General features: G+C 35.8%; 1 protein-coding gene across 1 annotated transcript in view; it reads left to right on the top strand.

The window, feature by feature from the left end:
• The window catches only part of fbxo41 (F-box protein 41), a 76998-nt gene extending 73540 nt beyond the window's left edge, over positions 1-3458 (top strand). Inside the window, exon 13 of the mRNA XM_079813001.1 lies at positions 2016-3458. Coding sequence (XP_079669127.1) covers positions 2016-2078 — 63 coding nt within the window. The 3' untranslated portion in view covers positions 2079-3458. The remainder of the gene's footprint in view (positions 1-2015) is intronic.
• Positions 3459-15318: the final 11860 nt, after the last annotated feature.

Genomic DNA, 15318 nt, shown 5'->3' with positions numbered 1-15318 from the left:
ACTTGACAAATATATTACTGTTGTGTAGTAGAATTTAGATACGTCTCAGTGTAATAATAATAACACTAATATAATAATAATAATATTATCAAAACTTTATTTTTTAATAAAAAATCTCTATATTTCTTCCATGTTTTAATTTGAACAGGATAAAGCTCAGGGCCCGTATTCATAAAGAATCTTAATGCAAAGAGTAGCTCCTAGTGACAAAATTCTAAGAAAATTCTTTGAAATGTGGCCGTTTACTCTTAAAATTAACTAAAAAATCCTAGTAAAGAAAAAAGTAATTCAGAAAGCATCTTAACCCTTAAAAGAGGTCTTAAGGTCAAATTTTTTAGGAGTACGGACGAGGACTTTTAAGAGTTTCTTTAGCAACGGAGAAAATGGCAGAAAGACGAAGAGGGAGAAGAAATGTGTTGCAGACAATGGATGACAGTGACTTAATAAGACGCTATAGATTAGATTGTGCAGGGATCATGTTTGTTGCATTAAACCCAACTTTCAAACCACCAATTAAATAGACATGCCAGCAATCAGTGTAATTGGAAAGAGTGGAACAATGTTTATAGTTCTAAGCCAATCAAATACCTTATAGAAAATCAACAGCATGGTAAATGATAAAAGGATTTATATACATATATATAATGTGTGTGTGTGAGTGAGAGAGAGCAGTAAAATAGGACAATTTGCGCTTGTTATTTCAAAGTGAAGGCTTAGAATAGACCCTATACTTAAAAGCGCTCCTTTTTTCCCCTTTTTGGACAACCAACCAATCACAGTCTTCAAAAGAAATGCAACATAGCAACGGGGTCAGCCCCGCCTCTTCACTAAGATAAAAGTTTTTGTATTTTCCTTGCTCAGAGTTGCTCTCAGATCGGTCACAAATAGCTCTTAAGATAAGACTCCTATGTAAAAGTTTTTAAGCTAAATTAGAAGTTTTCTGAGAGGACCCTTAGAATCTTTATGAATACGGGCCCAGTTGTGCAGCACTTTGTTCGACAAAAAAGTTTGTTAATTAAGTTAAAAGAGAAATTAATGTTTTATGGCTTTATTTGATTACCAGAAAATACACAATACAGAATTTGTGGGAAATCTTTTCATCGAAAATTTAATTAAAAAGAAAATAATAATAATATGGTTGTTTTTATGAATTCAATTAATTAAGTAGCTAGTAGCCTACAATTTACTGGTAAATATTACAGTAAACAAACATCACAGACAATGGCAGACAGAGACCAAGGCAGCTCTGGCATAATGTCAATAACACTTCTATAAATTGCTTATAGTTTCTTTACAGTGTATCCCTAAAGTAGCGAAAAAAGGTACCATTAGGTACCGGTCGCGAATTTCAGTTTATTTCAACCGGTTAAAATGTGAACGGTACTCAACCCTAATGTAGACTGAATTTGAATTGATGTAGCAACAGAATGTGGAATTGTAATTTGAATTTAAATTTAACAAAGTACTATGGAACTTTGACCTCTCTATCGCCAGCTGTGGTTGAAACATAAAATTGCAACTTCGATATTGTTCGACAGTGTTATTTTATGATGTACTGTTAAAGAATAGCATAGTTCTTAAACTTTGTTATTTCGATTTCTCAAGTTTTTCATCTAATATTTGTGTTATTTTAGCACTATTTCCATTTACAAATTAATTCCATCGAACCGAATGCAATTAATTGAATGATAATTTTATGGTACTATACCTTTCACAGACGATATGTATACAAATAAATACATTTAGACCGCTTAACTAAGTGGTTGCTATCAGAATGTGAAGAGACTTTGAAACAAACATGAAATATCCTGCCAAATCAGATCTGACTATTGTGCTCTCTCTGTAATTCTGTTCATTTTTACCATCTTCAGTAGTGCACTTTTAAATTATAATGAAATGCTGTAAGTGCAGTTTTCAATTCATTTCACTTTGTGCTATGAATTACCCATATGTCATTCATATTTCCAGAAATAGAACACCTGTTCATTCACATCCTTTCTGCCTTCTTCTCTCAGGCTCTCAAGAAAAGACCTGGTTTCTCCAAAATCCTCCATGTGAAGGCAGATGGCTTGTGCTAACTCTGCTATGTTGAGGTCAGAGCCACATGAAGGTTCACCGAATATTTCAACCTGATCGAGTAATTCTCCTTGATGAAATGAGGAAGAATTAAACACTTGCGCTTCAGTTTGAACTCTAAACACCAGTCTACCACACCAAGACGGACGCATCTGTTAGCTTTGACACGACGCAACCAAATAGAGGAGATTGTAAAGATAATACGAACAAACTCTACGAGAAGGCATGATTACTTGCCTTGGATCCCGTTCCAACAACCAGACCCAATTGCAAAACGAGTTACGATTACAGACTAGGGATTTTTCTCCTACTTGCCAAACGCCCTAACTTTAAGATCTTGGAGAACGTGACGTCTCTCTTCAGAGCACAGAGCTGCAGGAGGAACTGTCTCATATTCCAGATTGAACTGAAACATACAATCAATGTGAAATCCAAACAGCACAAATGTTAAATGCACATGGGTAAGTTATTAATGTGGGAGTGTGTGTTTGCGTGATCAGCTCGATTGCTTCCCCAACGTTCAGCAAAGAGACACATTAGTTCATTAGTCGCCTGGATGCTTCGGCCAGCCACATTACTTGGACAGTTTCGACATAACATATTCACCAGCTTCAAACATGGCTTACCCTTCTTCAGGGGATGCTGTGTCTCCATAGTAACTACTATTACTTGCAGATACCTTGTGTCCATAAGCAGGAGTTCAAACCGAATGAAGAAGCCAATCTCCGCTGCCTCTTTCATGTCAGACCCTCCAGTCTTTTAGCCGTATTTCCATGACCAGGGTCTCTCTGGCAAGACATTGTTTCTCATCGTTGGATCTGTTGTTCCAGACTGATTTCAGATGCCTTCTCCATAATGTGCCATCCATAGCTTCGACATTTTGTTTTCAAGGTTGAGTTTTGGTCATTCCCAATGTGCCATTAGTGAATCAGTGGAGTATAAAAGGTCTTAAGTTATCCCCTACAAGGTGTGCACTTATCAAAAGGGAATTTAAGGGATAGAGACAAGCTCATGGTGCTGTCACCCCAATCTACGCCTACCGTTTCACCTCAGATCTCACTGCTCCATCTCTTACCGTTCAAACTTCGGAAGAAATTTGATGGAACTCAGGCTGGTGGCGCTGAATAGATTACTTCCCCATCTGCTGTTGATTTCAGATGGTACTTTCCATGTTCTAAAGGTTGGAGAATCCGAGTTCTGAATGTACACACTGCACTATTGAGTAGAAGGTGTGACAAATATATGCAGGTGTCATGTTAGGTTCTTCAGAGAATCTGTAAGAACTGCACTTCGGATATGTGGTTTAGGCTTTGGTTCCTTGGACCTTTAAAATGTTAAAGTACGTTAACAATAGCCATATTAGGCTGGTGCAGTCAGACCAGAAAATGAAAAATGAGATTGAATTCAATATTCCTAGCCTTGTTCTGTCAAGGCCAAAATAACATCGTTGTTTGTTTTCAAAGAGAAAAAGTTGATTTCCTGTTAAGTTTTTGGTGCACTTTTGAGTAGATCGCATGACATGTCAGGTTTTGCTTTCTGTTGGAATATTACTCCATGCTTAGGAAGGTCTGGAAATGAATGTTAAAGCACTTCAATGGTTTTTAGCTAGAAGTCAATCATTCAAAGAAACTAGAATTTGCCATTCTCATCGTTTCTTTTTTTCTTTTTAAACACGCTGATGCAATAATACTGATGCAAGTAATGGTCTCGACCGCTCTCGGTGCTGTACGACTTACCCATCAGGCATTTCTGCTCCCCTTGGGCTAAAATCACACAGTTTAAACGGTCTAAGTGCTTTAGTCAAGATGAGCACTTCTGTAGTGCAATGTTCTACATCCTGTCTTAAAACACATTACGGGGCTTAAATTGGCATGAGAGGAGTGTTCACATGATCTGCCTGAGGTTTCTTCAGGATGGCTGTTCAAAATGAAGCAATGTGGACCAGAATGGAAACTGCAAGACCATCTTCAACAAGAAAGAAGGTGGAATAGGGCAAACTTTACCCACAACCCCACACAATGACTTTTCGAGTGTGCAGGCACTCTTGTCTTCTGAAGACTTTAAAAAAAACTATATGTATATGTTGTTTCTATAGGAAAGGAATTACAAAACGGTGTACATATTTGAAATGTAACCAAGAAAGAGCGTTTAACGGGATTCCGCCTGGAAAGGGTTTCCCGGAGTTCAAAGGTATGGAGTTTGCAGTATGCTGTGTATGATAGATGCTTTATATTGAATGTGTATCAGAGTCCTATAGAGATGGAAATATAATTTAAACACAGAGTACAGTTTATTTCAACTATTTATTTCTATAAAAAAAGAGATGTCTATGATGATGGCATGTTTGTGCTAGAGCATTATATATCATGTTGCCTTTTCAACTGTTCTGCTGTAGATGTTATTAGATTATTAGATCTGAGTGCTCTGCTTGCTGCCTTTCATTTTTAGACTGAGCAACCGTTGCACCATTATTATGATAAAAAAGTAACTGCTAATGTTTAGTATTAAGCTGTTGATGTTCTATTTTGTTTAACGTCGAGCCTTTTTAAAGATTCTGACATATGTAATGCACTTTTTTTTTTTTTATCAGATGATGGTTGCTTTCGTATAATTCATGTGCAATTCCTCTTTTCCTAAGCTTTGCACCGGAAGACTATCAGCTTTTCATTCATCGCGTGATCGGTCCTTTCAATAGTTTGTGACTTTTTATGAAACCCTTGCAGTGGTCTTATTTAATGCATAGCATTAACCTGCAATATAAAAATACATAGTAAAATTAATATATATATATAAATATAATTGCTTGGTCATGTAAAAACATTCAATCATGTTTTTATTTTTAATTGATTTGCTTTGATTTCAATAAGTGGTGAAAGTGATGATGTGCCGGGTTAATAGTGTGAGCGCTTTGAATTTGAAATTGTATTGAAAATGTTCTGAACCATGTGACCAACCCAAAACTCGAATTGATACCAACAGATTTAGAAAATGACTTGGAGGGAAGACAATGGGATCGATCACAGAATGCCACTTTCTGAAGCAGTCAGAAATAGAACTTTTATGTAAGCATAACCATTGTTTTTGTACCACAGAACTACTTGAAATAATCAGTTTTAATGGTGTTAGCTATTGTTAGGTGCCAGATGTTGTGACAATTCATGTGTAGCTGTAATTGTAACCATCAAATCAAGGACCTATTATTAAAAGTATGTCAAAAAAGACAAATCTACAACCAGAATGTTTTTTTGTTCCACAGCGTTTTGTGGAATCGGCTGCAGTGAAATAACGACAGAAACGGCATTCACTGTCTAAATTCAAACAGTATTTTTTTCTGCTTAACTATATACATGAATTTGGCATTCATTCCTTGATTTGGCATTATTGATATATGGCTTCTTCGATGTTCAGCTTTGTGCTGTCGTGTTCTTTAGTCATCGTCATTACCTCTTAGGCTCTCGTTTGAATGATTGTATTTTATGCCCATCTGTCTGAACTGCTTTCATGCATTACCTCAAACATCTTGCAACATAAATTGAATTGTGTTGCTTTTTTATACCAACAGATTGCATTGATGTTATTTAATGAATACCCTGCACATTCTCTGCTGTTGCACAAGAAGGCAATTCATCACCCAAAGTTGAATATTTATTGGAAAATGTTCATGTTTAAACTCTTTTCTTGCCTGTGGGAAATACTGACTGCAGACCTTTTTTTTTTCATTCGTTGTATTGTTGTGGCCTGCTTAATAGCATTCCTTATTGTCTTTTCGACCAGGTTATTCCAGTTTGCGAAAAGCTGATTATAAGAGTGTGATGGAATTGTTTACATTCCAAATTTCATGCCATTTTGTTCCAGGCATTCTATGAGTTAAAATAAAAACCTGATACATATACTCATATTGTGTGAAGAGGTCTTTGTATTAGGCTACTAACCACTGCATGCTAGGAACATCCCAAAAGACTTGCTGTTTTGGTGATGAGAGCCATTTAGTCACCACTATTTGGCCTTTGTCAAAGTCACTCAGATCTTTTCACTTGCCCATTTTACTAACATGGAATATATATATATATATATATATATATATATATATATATATATATATATATATATATATATATATATATATATATATATATATATATATATATATATATATATATATATATATATATATATATATATATATATATATATATATACACACACTCACCTAAAGGGTTTTTAGAAACGCCATATACTAATACTGTGTTTGACCCCCTTTCGCCTTCAGAACTGCCTTAATTCTACGTGGCATTGATTCAACAAGGTGCTGAAAGCATTCTTTAGAAATGTTGGCCCATATTGATAGGATAGCATCTTGCAGTTGATGGAGATTTGTGGGATGCACATCCAGGGCACAAAGCTCCCGTTCTCTATTGGGTTGAGATCTGGTGACTGTGGGGGCCATTTTAGTACAGTGAACTCATTGTCATGTTCAAGAAACCAATTGAAATGATTCGAGCTTTGTGACATGGTGCATTATCCTGCTGGAAGTAGCCATCAGAGGATGGGTACATGGTGGTCATAAAGGGATGGACATGGTCAGAAACAATGCTCAGGTAGGCCGTGGCATTTAAACGATGCCCAATTGGCACTAAGGGGCCTAAAGTGTGCCAAGAAAACATCCCCCACACCATTACACCACCACCACCAGCCTGCACAGTGGTAACAAGGCATGATGGATCCATGTTCTCATTCTGTTTACGCCAAATTCCGACTCTACCATCTGAATGTCTCAACAGAAATCGAGACTCATCAGACCAGGCAACATTTTTCCAGTCTTCAACTGTCCAATTTTGGTGAGCTTGTGCAAATTGCAGCCTCGTTTTCCTATTTATATTGGAGATGAGTGGTACCCGGTGGGGTCTTCTGCTGTTATAGCCCATCTGCCTCAAGGTTGTGCGTGTTGTGGCTTCACAAATGCTTTTCTGCATACCTCGGTTGTAACGAGTGATTATATCAGTCAAAGTTGCTGTTCTATCAGCTTGAATCAGTCGGCCCATTCTCCTCTGACCTCTAGCATCAACAAGGCATTTTTGCCCACAGGACTGCCGCATACTGGATGTTTTTCCCTTTTCACACCATTATTTGTAAACCCTAGAAATGGTTGTGCGTGAAAATCCCAGTAACTGAGCAGATTGTGAAATACTCAGACCGGCCCGTCTGGCACCAACAACCATGCCACGCTCAAAATTGATTAAATCACCTTTATTTCCCATTCTGACATTCAGTTTGGAGTTCAGGAGATTGTCTTGACCAGGAACACACCCCTAAATGCATTGAAGCAACTGCCATGTGATTGGTTGATTAGATAATTGCGAATTGAGAATTTGAACAGGTGTTCCTATCCTTTAGGTGAGTGTATATATATATATATATATATATATATATATATATATATATATATATATATATATATATATATATATATATATATATATATATATATATATATATATATATATATATATATATATATATATATATATATATATATATATATATATATATATATATACACTCTAAAAAATGCTGGGATAAAAATAACCCAAGTTGGGTTGAAAATGGACTAACCCAGCAATTGGGTTGATTTAACCCAGGGGTTGTATTAAATATTTGCTTAAAACAACCCAATTGCTGGGTTAGTCCATTTTCAACCCAAGCTGGGTTATTTTTAACCCAGCATTTTATTTTTATTTAGATTTATTTCTAATATGCTGATTTATTATCAATGTTGGAAACAGTTGTGCTGCTTAATATTTTTTATATACTTTTTTTCAGAAATCTTTGATGAATAACAAGTTAAAAATATATATAAATATTTTATAACAATATACACTACTGTTCAAAAGTTTGGGCTCAGTAATTTTTCTTTCTTTCTTTTTTTGAAAAAATAATACTTTTATTCAGCAAAGATGTTTAATTGATAAAAAGTAAAGATTTATATTGTTAGAAAAGATTTATATTTTAAATAAATACTGTTCTTTTAAACTTTTTATTCATCAATGAATCCTGAAAAAAAAGGTATCACAGGTTCCAAAAAAATATTAGGCAGCACAACTGTTTCCAACATTGATAACAAATCAGCATATTAGAATGATTTCTGAAGCACACTGAAGACTGGAGTAACGACTAATGAAAATTCAGCTTTGCATCACCGAAATAAATTATATTTTAATATAGAAAATGTTATATTAAATTGTAATAATATTTCACAATATTATTTTTTTTCCCTGTATTTTTCAACTAAATGCTGGATTAATGACCATAAACTTATTTTTAAAAACATTAAAAAATAGTAATGTTTCCAAACTTTGTACTGGTACTGTATACTAATACGTATACAAAATTTGTGCATGGTCCCATTTTATTCATGTTGTATGTGGACAACAAATAAGCAAATACAACCAAATGCATATATTACTGCCTCAAGCCAATGCGGCAGATGCTTGGGAGCCTCGCCAGACGTTACGCTGAGGGATGGAGAGGTCGTGACAGGAACCTCTGGGCCATGAGAGGAACTTCTAGGATCACGATGACCATGACATGGAGATGTTGGCAAGGTGTCAGACACTACCAAGCTTGCTAAGCCAACAAGGCGCTACGGTTTGGAGGGATCACAGGAACTGTTGTGGTAAGTAGACTAGTGCAAATAAAATTTCCATTTAATTTGCCCTATTTACATTTTCCGGTTTCTTCTGTCTTAAAGGGTGGCCTGAAACAAAATACAGGAATCAGGGTTATTGGCTACATGCGTTACACTTAGATGAGATTTTACATCAGAATTGTATCAGAATAAACAAGCGACATTTCAAAATGAATGCATGAAAAATATTACATATAAAATAATTTCTTCAAAGTCATTAGTAGCTGATTGGAGGCTCAGTAAACCATGATTGGAGCAGGATTTCTTCCAAACCAATCGTCCGGCTTGGATCCTGCTGCAGGAGACACTGAATCAGATGGCAGCATTCTGTGCAGAACGATGAGAACCTTGAACTTTACAGCTTCTCTCTTTGTAATTTAACATTATAAACTGTAAGGTCAGAAATTACAGAAAAAACCCTGCATTATTTATGAAGTCACCTGGCCCATGTGTTTCTTTTTCGTTTGTGATTAATACCATCTTACCATGTGATGGCTTGGGTCCTGCTGCAGGAGGGATCGATTCAGATGGCATAAGAGAGAGAGAGGAGAGTCAGTTGACAGCAGGACTCAATTAAAAATTAATAAATAAATAAAATAAAAATACATGAATAGACATTAATACACAAACAATGGGATTTAAAAAAAAAAATTCACCAATCAATTTTTAGGTTTCAGTATTTTTTATACCAAATTTTGTACAAAGATGATTCTTAATGTTAATGAAAGATATATAACAGAATGATTTGATATACAATTTTGCTTTATGTAATATGGCCATAAGCAGGTTTTCCCATCAGATAAAATGTATCTGCATTGTATCTAATTTGCATATTAATGTGTTTTTGGGGCAACATGTAATGAAAAAAAGAAGCGTAATAATGGGAGTAGTAATTGGCAAGATTTTCATCATAATGTCTAATATTTCATAGGAATATTGAAATATAATTTATTTCCCTATTCAGTTTTGTGTCCCAAAATGCCTGATGAACATGCTTTAAGTCCCGGTGTCCTCTACAGTGGACATGTATGAAATGTATCTCCTGTTTTGTAACAGAAACCCATAACATTTTCCTGAGATGTTGATTTATGACAAACAATTCAATAGTTAGTCAGATTTAAATCATATTTACAAAAGAGTTTTACATTTTCTATCTCTAAATTAATGTCAGTCATTTTTAAAGTCCAAGGAGAGGCAGTTGTCATTGTGAAATTCCAAACATTTGGTATCATTTTGGTATCTGTGAAAAGCCCTGAATGTGTTCTTTACATGCAGGACAAAACTGTGATATGTATGGTGTCAGAGAAATTTACTAAAATATAATGTCCACTACAGAGGACAAACGTCTATTCCTGGGTCCCATGGAGGATATAAAGATTATTTGGTAACACTTTGCAATAAGGCTTCATTTGGTAATATTAACTAACAATGACAAAAACATTTATTTTGGCACCAATTTTCGGTTGTTAAAAGTACAGACGTTGTAAATTCACTCTCAACATACACGGAGTAAAAAAAAAAAATACAAATAAAATGATTTTTCATTCAGTGTAAAATGTAAATGTAACGAGAGGTTAAGTGCAACCTCAGGCAGTGGCCTATCATTAGAGGACTTTTATTATATTTGGACCAGCTCGTTGTCTACAAAATGTTTCTCATTAAAAGCACATTTTGTCGTGTAATGAGCATTTTGCCGAGGGCTGATCATTGTGCTGTGCATTGTCCTGTTTGCGCAATATTATTTAAAATATAGAAACTCTTAATTTTACATTGATTACACCACAGTGTCCACCAGAGGCCAGTAGTTTACAGTTTAAGCAGGCAGAACATATCGCGGTCTGTAGGCCCTACACTTCACTCGTCATTTCCAATTGCTTTAGTAAATGATTGTTACACCTAGTATAATATGGCTACATGACTGTTTACATATAAACTTTGTTTTATCACGCAGGAGGAATTTCCATTTAGAAAAGAAACTGATAGCTGTGTGTATTTATTTGTGTACAGTTCAGACAAGCTCTTGTTCTCCTGTGGGCTTATCTGCAGAGGGAATTGTGTTGTTTGATGAGCACGTGCTAACACGCTGAGAGTGAACTGAAGTGGGTCAATATGGCTGGAGGGCAGAATAGGGTTATTGGCCTTTCGGACAAACATTTAACTCGAGTTAGTAACTAGATATTTACATTTATTAGAATAAAATGTGAGGCAACGTTCTTTGGCCAACGTAGCCTACATTGGGGTGAGGGACAATAGTGTTTGGGAGAAAATCTAATTTAATTATTTTCTAAACCCCCTATTAAATTATAAGAGACTGAGGATTGAAGGAAGGCTACTGTAGAGAGCTTGAGAATGAAGAATCGGACCTGGGCCCGTATTTATCAAGCTTCTCAAAGTGCCTTTTTAGTCTTAAGTGCTGAGAATTCATGAAATGTAGGCTACTCCTACTTTCAAACTTAAGTATAAAAGCAACTTATCAAATTTCTTAAAGCTAAGAATCACTCTTACTCTCCCAGTTATTTAAAGGTGCACTATGTAACTTTTCCGTCCACTAGAGGTCACCTGTTCAAAACAAAGGCGTAGTTTGATGAAAAGACGTAGTCTTCACCTCACAGCCGGTGGAAAAGAATCAGGATAGGACTCAGGCAGAAATCATGTTCATGGATGCGATTATTAACGTTACTGTAGTATGAAGCAGAGCAGGACCGAGTGTTGTGGAGCAGCTAAGCAAGGCCGCTGGAGCGATTATTAATGAGAAGAGCGGCGGGACTTTTATTATGACACAGTCGTCGGCGCCACTTCTGGGTTTCCGGTCATGAGTGAGGTAACGCAGCTCTGTTTATCATATTAGATACATCTGAGTGTGTTGAAAATTATGTTATGACGTTACTCTGTGCGTTCGCTTGGCTGCTGCTATGACACTTGTTCACACTGCAGTGAGAGCAAAGCGTTTCTGCAAAATAAAACCGGGAACCGAGGGTGGGCGACAGGCGACTCCCTCACACGTCCCGGTTCCTTGGTTAAAATAGCAATTTCTCACGATTTACAATTAGTTGGAAACATTTGGGATAAGTACTCAACTGAACAAAAACACTGGCCTAGTTGTTTTTGGATATTTTGCTCAAAAAATTGTACATTGTGCACCTTTAAGACAGCTCGAGATGTCTCTCAAGTGGTTCGGAGTTGCCAGTAGGGGCTTGTGATGGCACTGAGGAGACAGAGACGTGCGCAAATCTTTTTAGAAGAAGAAGAATGTTTTTGAAATGTTTTGATAATGAATCAAACGGTATTGTTTGGACAGAGCACGCATCATCTTTGTCAGTGCTGGATAATGGGCTGAACTTGCCTTTTATAACTTTTCCTCTGTTCAACTAATTCAGCAAGCAGTAGCGCTTCTTCCTCCCGCCAGTTCGGTTTTCTTTTGGAATCCATGGTGGCTGATTATATCATAAATTCTACATCTATTCAGTGAAGGACATCTATTCAGTGATTGGTTCATACCTATCATCCAAAATCCTGTTTGTGTGAATCAACTCTAAGACTGACACTTAAGATTTAGTCCTACACTTCACTTAAAGTATGATTGAGATGCTTGATAACTAACTTTTAAGCTCAGCTTTGAGCCAAGTCTTTTTTTACTCTTAAGTCAATTCTAAGCAGTGTTCTTGTGAGTAAATCTCAGATGCTTGATAAATACGGGCCCAGATGTTTCCTGCGTATCCTCAAGTGATGTGTGAAGCATGGACATGTGTGTACATCCCAGAGATATACAGGTGTAAAAAAACTTGTGATGTTGTTGTGGGTTGTGATGATGTGACACAGTTTCTGCCAATCTCATGTTAATCTTGAGTAGACCTACCTAGGTCATATATCAAAAAGTATTTTGTTTTATTAGATTTACAAAAGACAGATAAGCTGTAACGACCTACTGACACACCTATGACAAACACACTTGCCTTGTTTATTTAGTTTTCTAAAAACAAAATGACAGATGGCCATCAAATTTTGGCCATGTTTAGCATGAACATCCAACTCTTTAACAGTGTAAATAAATCAGAATGCATGAAAAAGCATTAGACCTAATTTTGAATATTAAACCTAATTTCTTACTTAGAGGACAACTTAAAGTCCCCCTGTAGTCAATCAATGTATCCCTTAAAACTTTTTTAAATTGCTAAATGTGCAAATTTTTTCATATCAACAGAAAAATATACTGGGATAACCTGGATTCTCTTGAGACTCCCCTGCTTCAGAGCGATCCTAGTTAATGATATGCTGAAGCCCGCCCACACGTTGATGTGATTGGTTACAAGGTAGTTTGTGACGTCAGAAACACCAGCGTCTTTGGTTCACTGCAGTTTTAAAGCTACACTGTGTGATATTTTCCCCCATCTAGCGGTTAAAAGGTATATGACCATCCAGTGAAGGTTAGTTTCTGTTCCTCTCAATTCCGATTTCGTTTTAACTCCTACGGTGGCCGATTTAGTCCAAGATTAACATGGCTTCCAGTTCGACCTCGTCCACATTCGACACAGTGCCATAGAGTGTTAAAATGTGAAAGGCAAAGCTTGAATTCACAGGTATGTCCCTCTTTGGCTAATGTACTTTCAAGATGGAGGGGCAACATGGCGACCCGCATTCGAACCCCTCACCCGTATGTATTTTCAATGGCATATTATAAACTTACGAGAATACTTTATTACTTGAAAGAAGTAAATATACATTAATGAGCACATATATTTTTGAAAGAACTAAGTGTTTTTAGCTAAGAATAAACTAAAAAAGTTACACAGTGTAGCTTTAAGGAGAAAATACTCAGCAATGGTGTTGACTTATGAATTTGCACATGGTTTGTCTTAAAGCATATTAAAAACACCACATAGACATACAATCGAAAACTAGATTTTTATCACAGGGGGTCTTTAAGTATGTGTGGCACAGCTTACCCCACTATCCCTCAATCTACATTTATTGTAATGATACAGTGCAGATCTTGAAGACATTTGTTTTTCAAACTGAAGAAAGACAACAAATATTCTTTATTTCAAAAACTTGGCAGCTTTATTTACAATTCAAGTCAGTCACATGCAACATATTTTAATGAATATAACACAAAATTAGCAAAAACAAAAAAAAAAGCATCTTAGCATTTTTTTTCTTTTCTTCAAAATGTTGATTAAATATACAAAAATATAGTTTACAAATACTATACAGAAAATATTCTGCTGCAGAATTCTTACTTATACAAACATGTTTGTGAGATTCACAAACATTAGCAGTGTTAAAACAAGACAAGTGTTGGGAAGGGAAGGGTCGGGGCTCATGTTTACATCTGTGAGGTCACAATGGTGAGGGATGGGGTGATATTAGGTCATCTCATAATGGAGCAAAAGAGTGGTGTGGGGAAGGAGGAAGCTGAAAGTTTCATGGCGGTTCACAACGACTTTGGAATAGTTGATAAATTGGCAGTTTAGTTTTGATAGTAATCATGTATCAAAAATAAAATAAAAAAACAATGTTTGAATTACATGAGGTGCCTCAGTGACTCTTGACCACATTCTACGAAATAACCACTACTTTACAACAGAAATACTGCCAATCTCTTCCCAACAGCCTTTTGTTCACAATAAAATGTTGTTTTTCTAGTCTAAAAAGCCTGTTAGGAACAAACAAAAGTTGTAAAGTTGCAAATTAAATCCTATTTTTGTCTTTTCAAAACACAATTGGTCAACCAGATATGGCACTCTCAGTAATAATCAGTAAACAAAAAAAGAAAACAGTTTGAATATGCAGAGCAAAAATGTAACCTATCGCTTAACAACATTCCCAATGTGCTTGAGGACTATACCTCCTGTATACACGCACTAATTTAACTTTCTAGATATGTTTTCAGGCCGATTTTGGATTTTGAAATTGCTTTTAAACTATGTCAACAAAGCCTTTTTTTTTTCGCCTAATCTGCATTATCACTAAATTAGAACTGTTAGAACATACTATTGAAATGTTATGGGTTTTAACCTTTTTTAACCTTAGCACACAATAAATAAGACATTTTTTTTGCCCCATTTCAGTTCTGCCTCAACGGAAGAGGCAGCAATACCATCAAAACGGAAGAATATGAAAAGTGCAGTGACATAACTCGATTTCCGACACAATCAACTACTTTCACATTATAATGACACAGTCGAACCACAGCTCTCTATATGTATACATTCGTGATCAGAGTGAGACTTTAAGACCTGCTGTGTTACAAACGCCAAAAAGATGAAGGAGAGATCCTAATTTAGGACTCGCTTACCAATATTTGCCCATGATAAGGAATTACAAGTCTAAAGGAAACCCTCAGTGTTTTACACTTCGTTAAGACAAAGTATCAGAGCAAACCAAAAGAAGCCTTAATTTTGTTTTTTGTTTTTTTAATATATTTTCTTCACACACTCAGCAAATGCGCAATAAGAAAAAAAGAAATAAATAAAAAATAACATCTCATTAAATAAGCTTAACTTAATTCACAGTCTGAATCTCTAAAAAAAAAAACTAAAACAAAGCCACACTGCAGA

Source organism: Gobio gobio, assembly GCF_949357685.1.
Source record: "Gobio gobio genome assembly, chromosome: 3".
In the NCBI taxonomy this organism is placed as follows: Eukaryota; Metazoa; Chordata; class Actinopteri; order Cypriniformes; family Gobionidae; genus Gobio; species Gobio gobio.
Note: the sequence above shows the minus strand (reverse complement) of the source record. Positions and strands in the feature narration are given on the sequence as shown.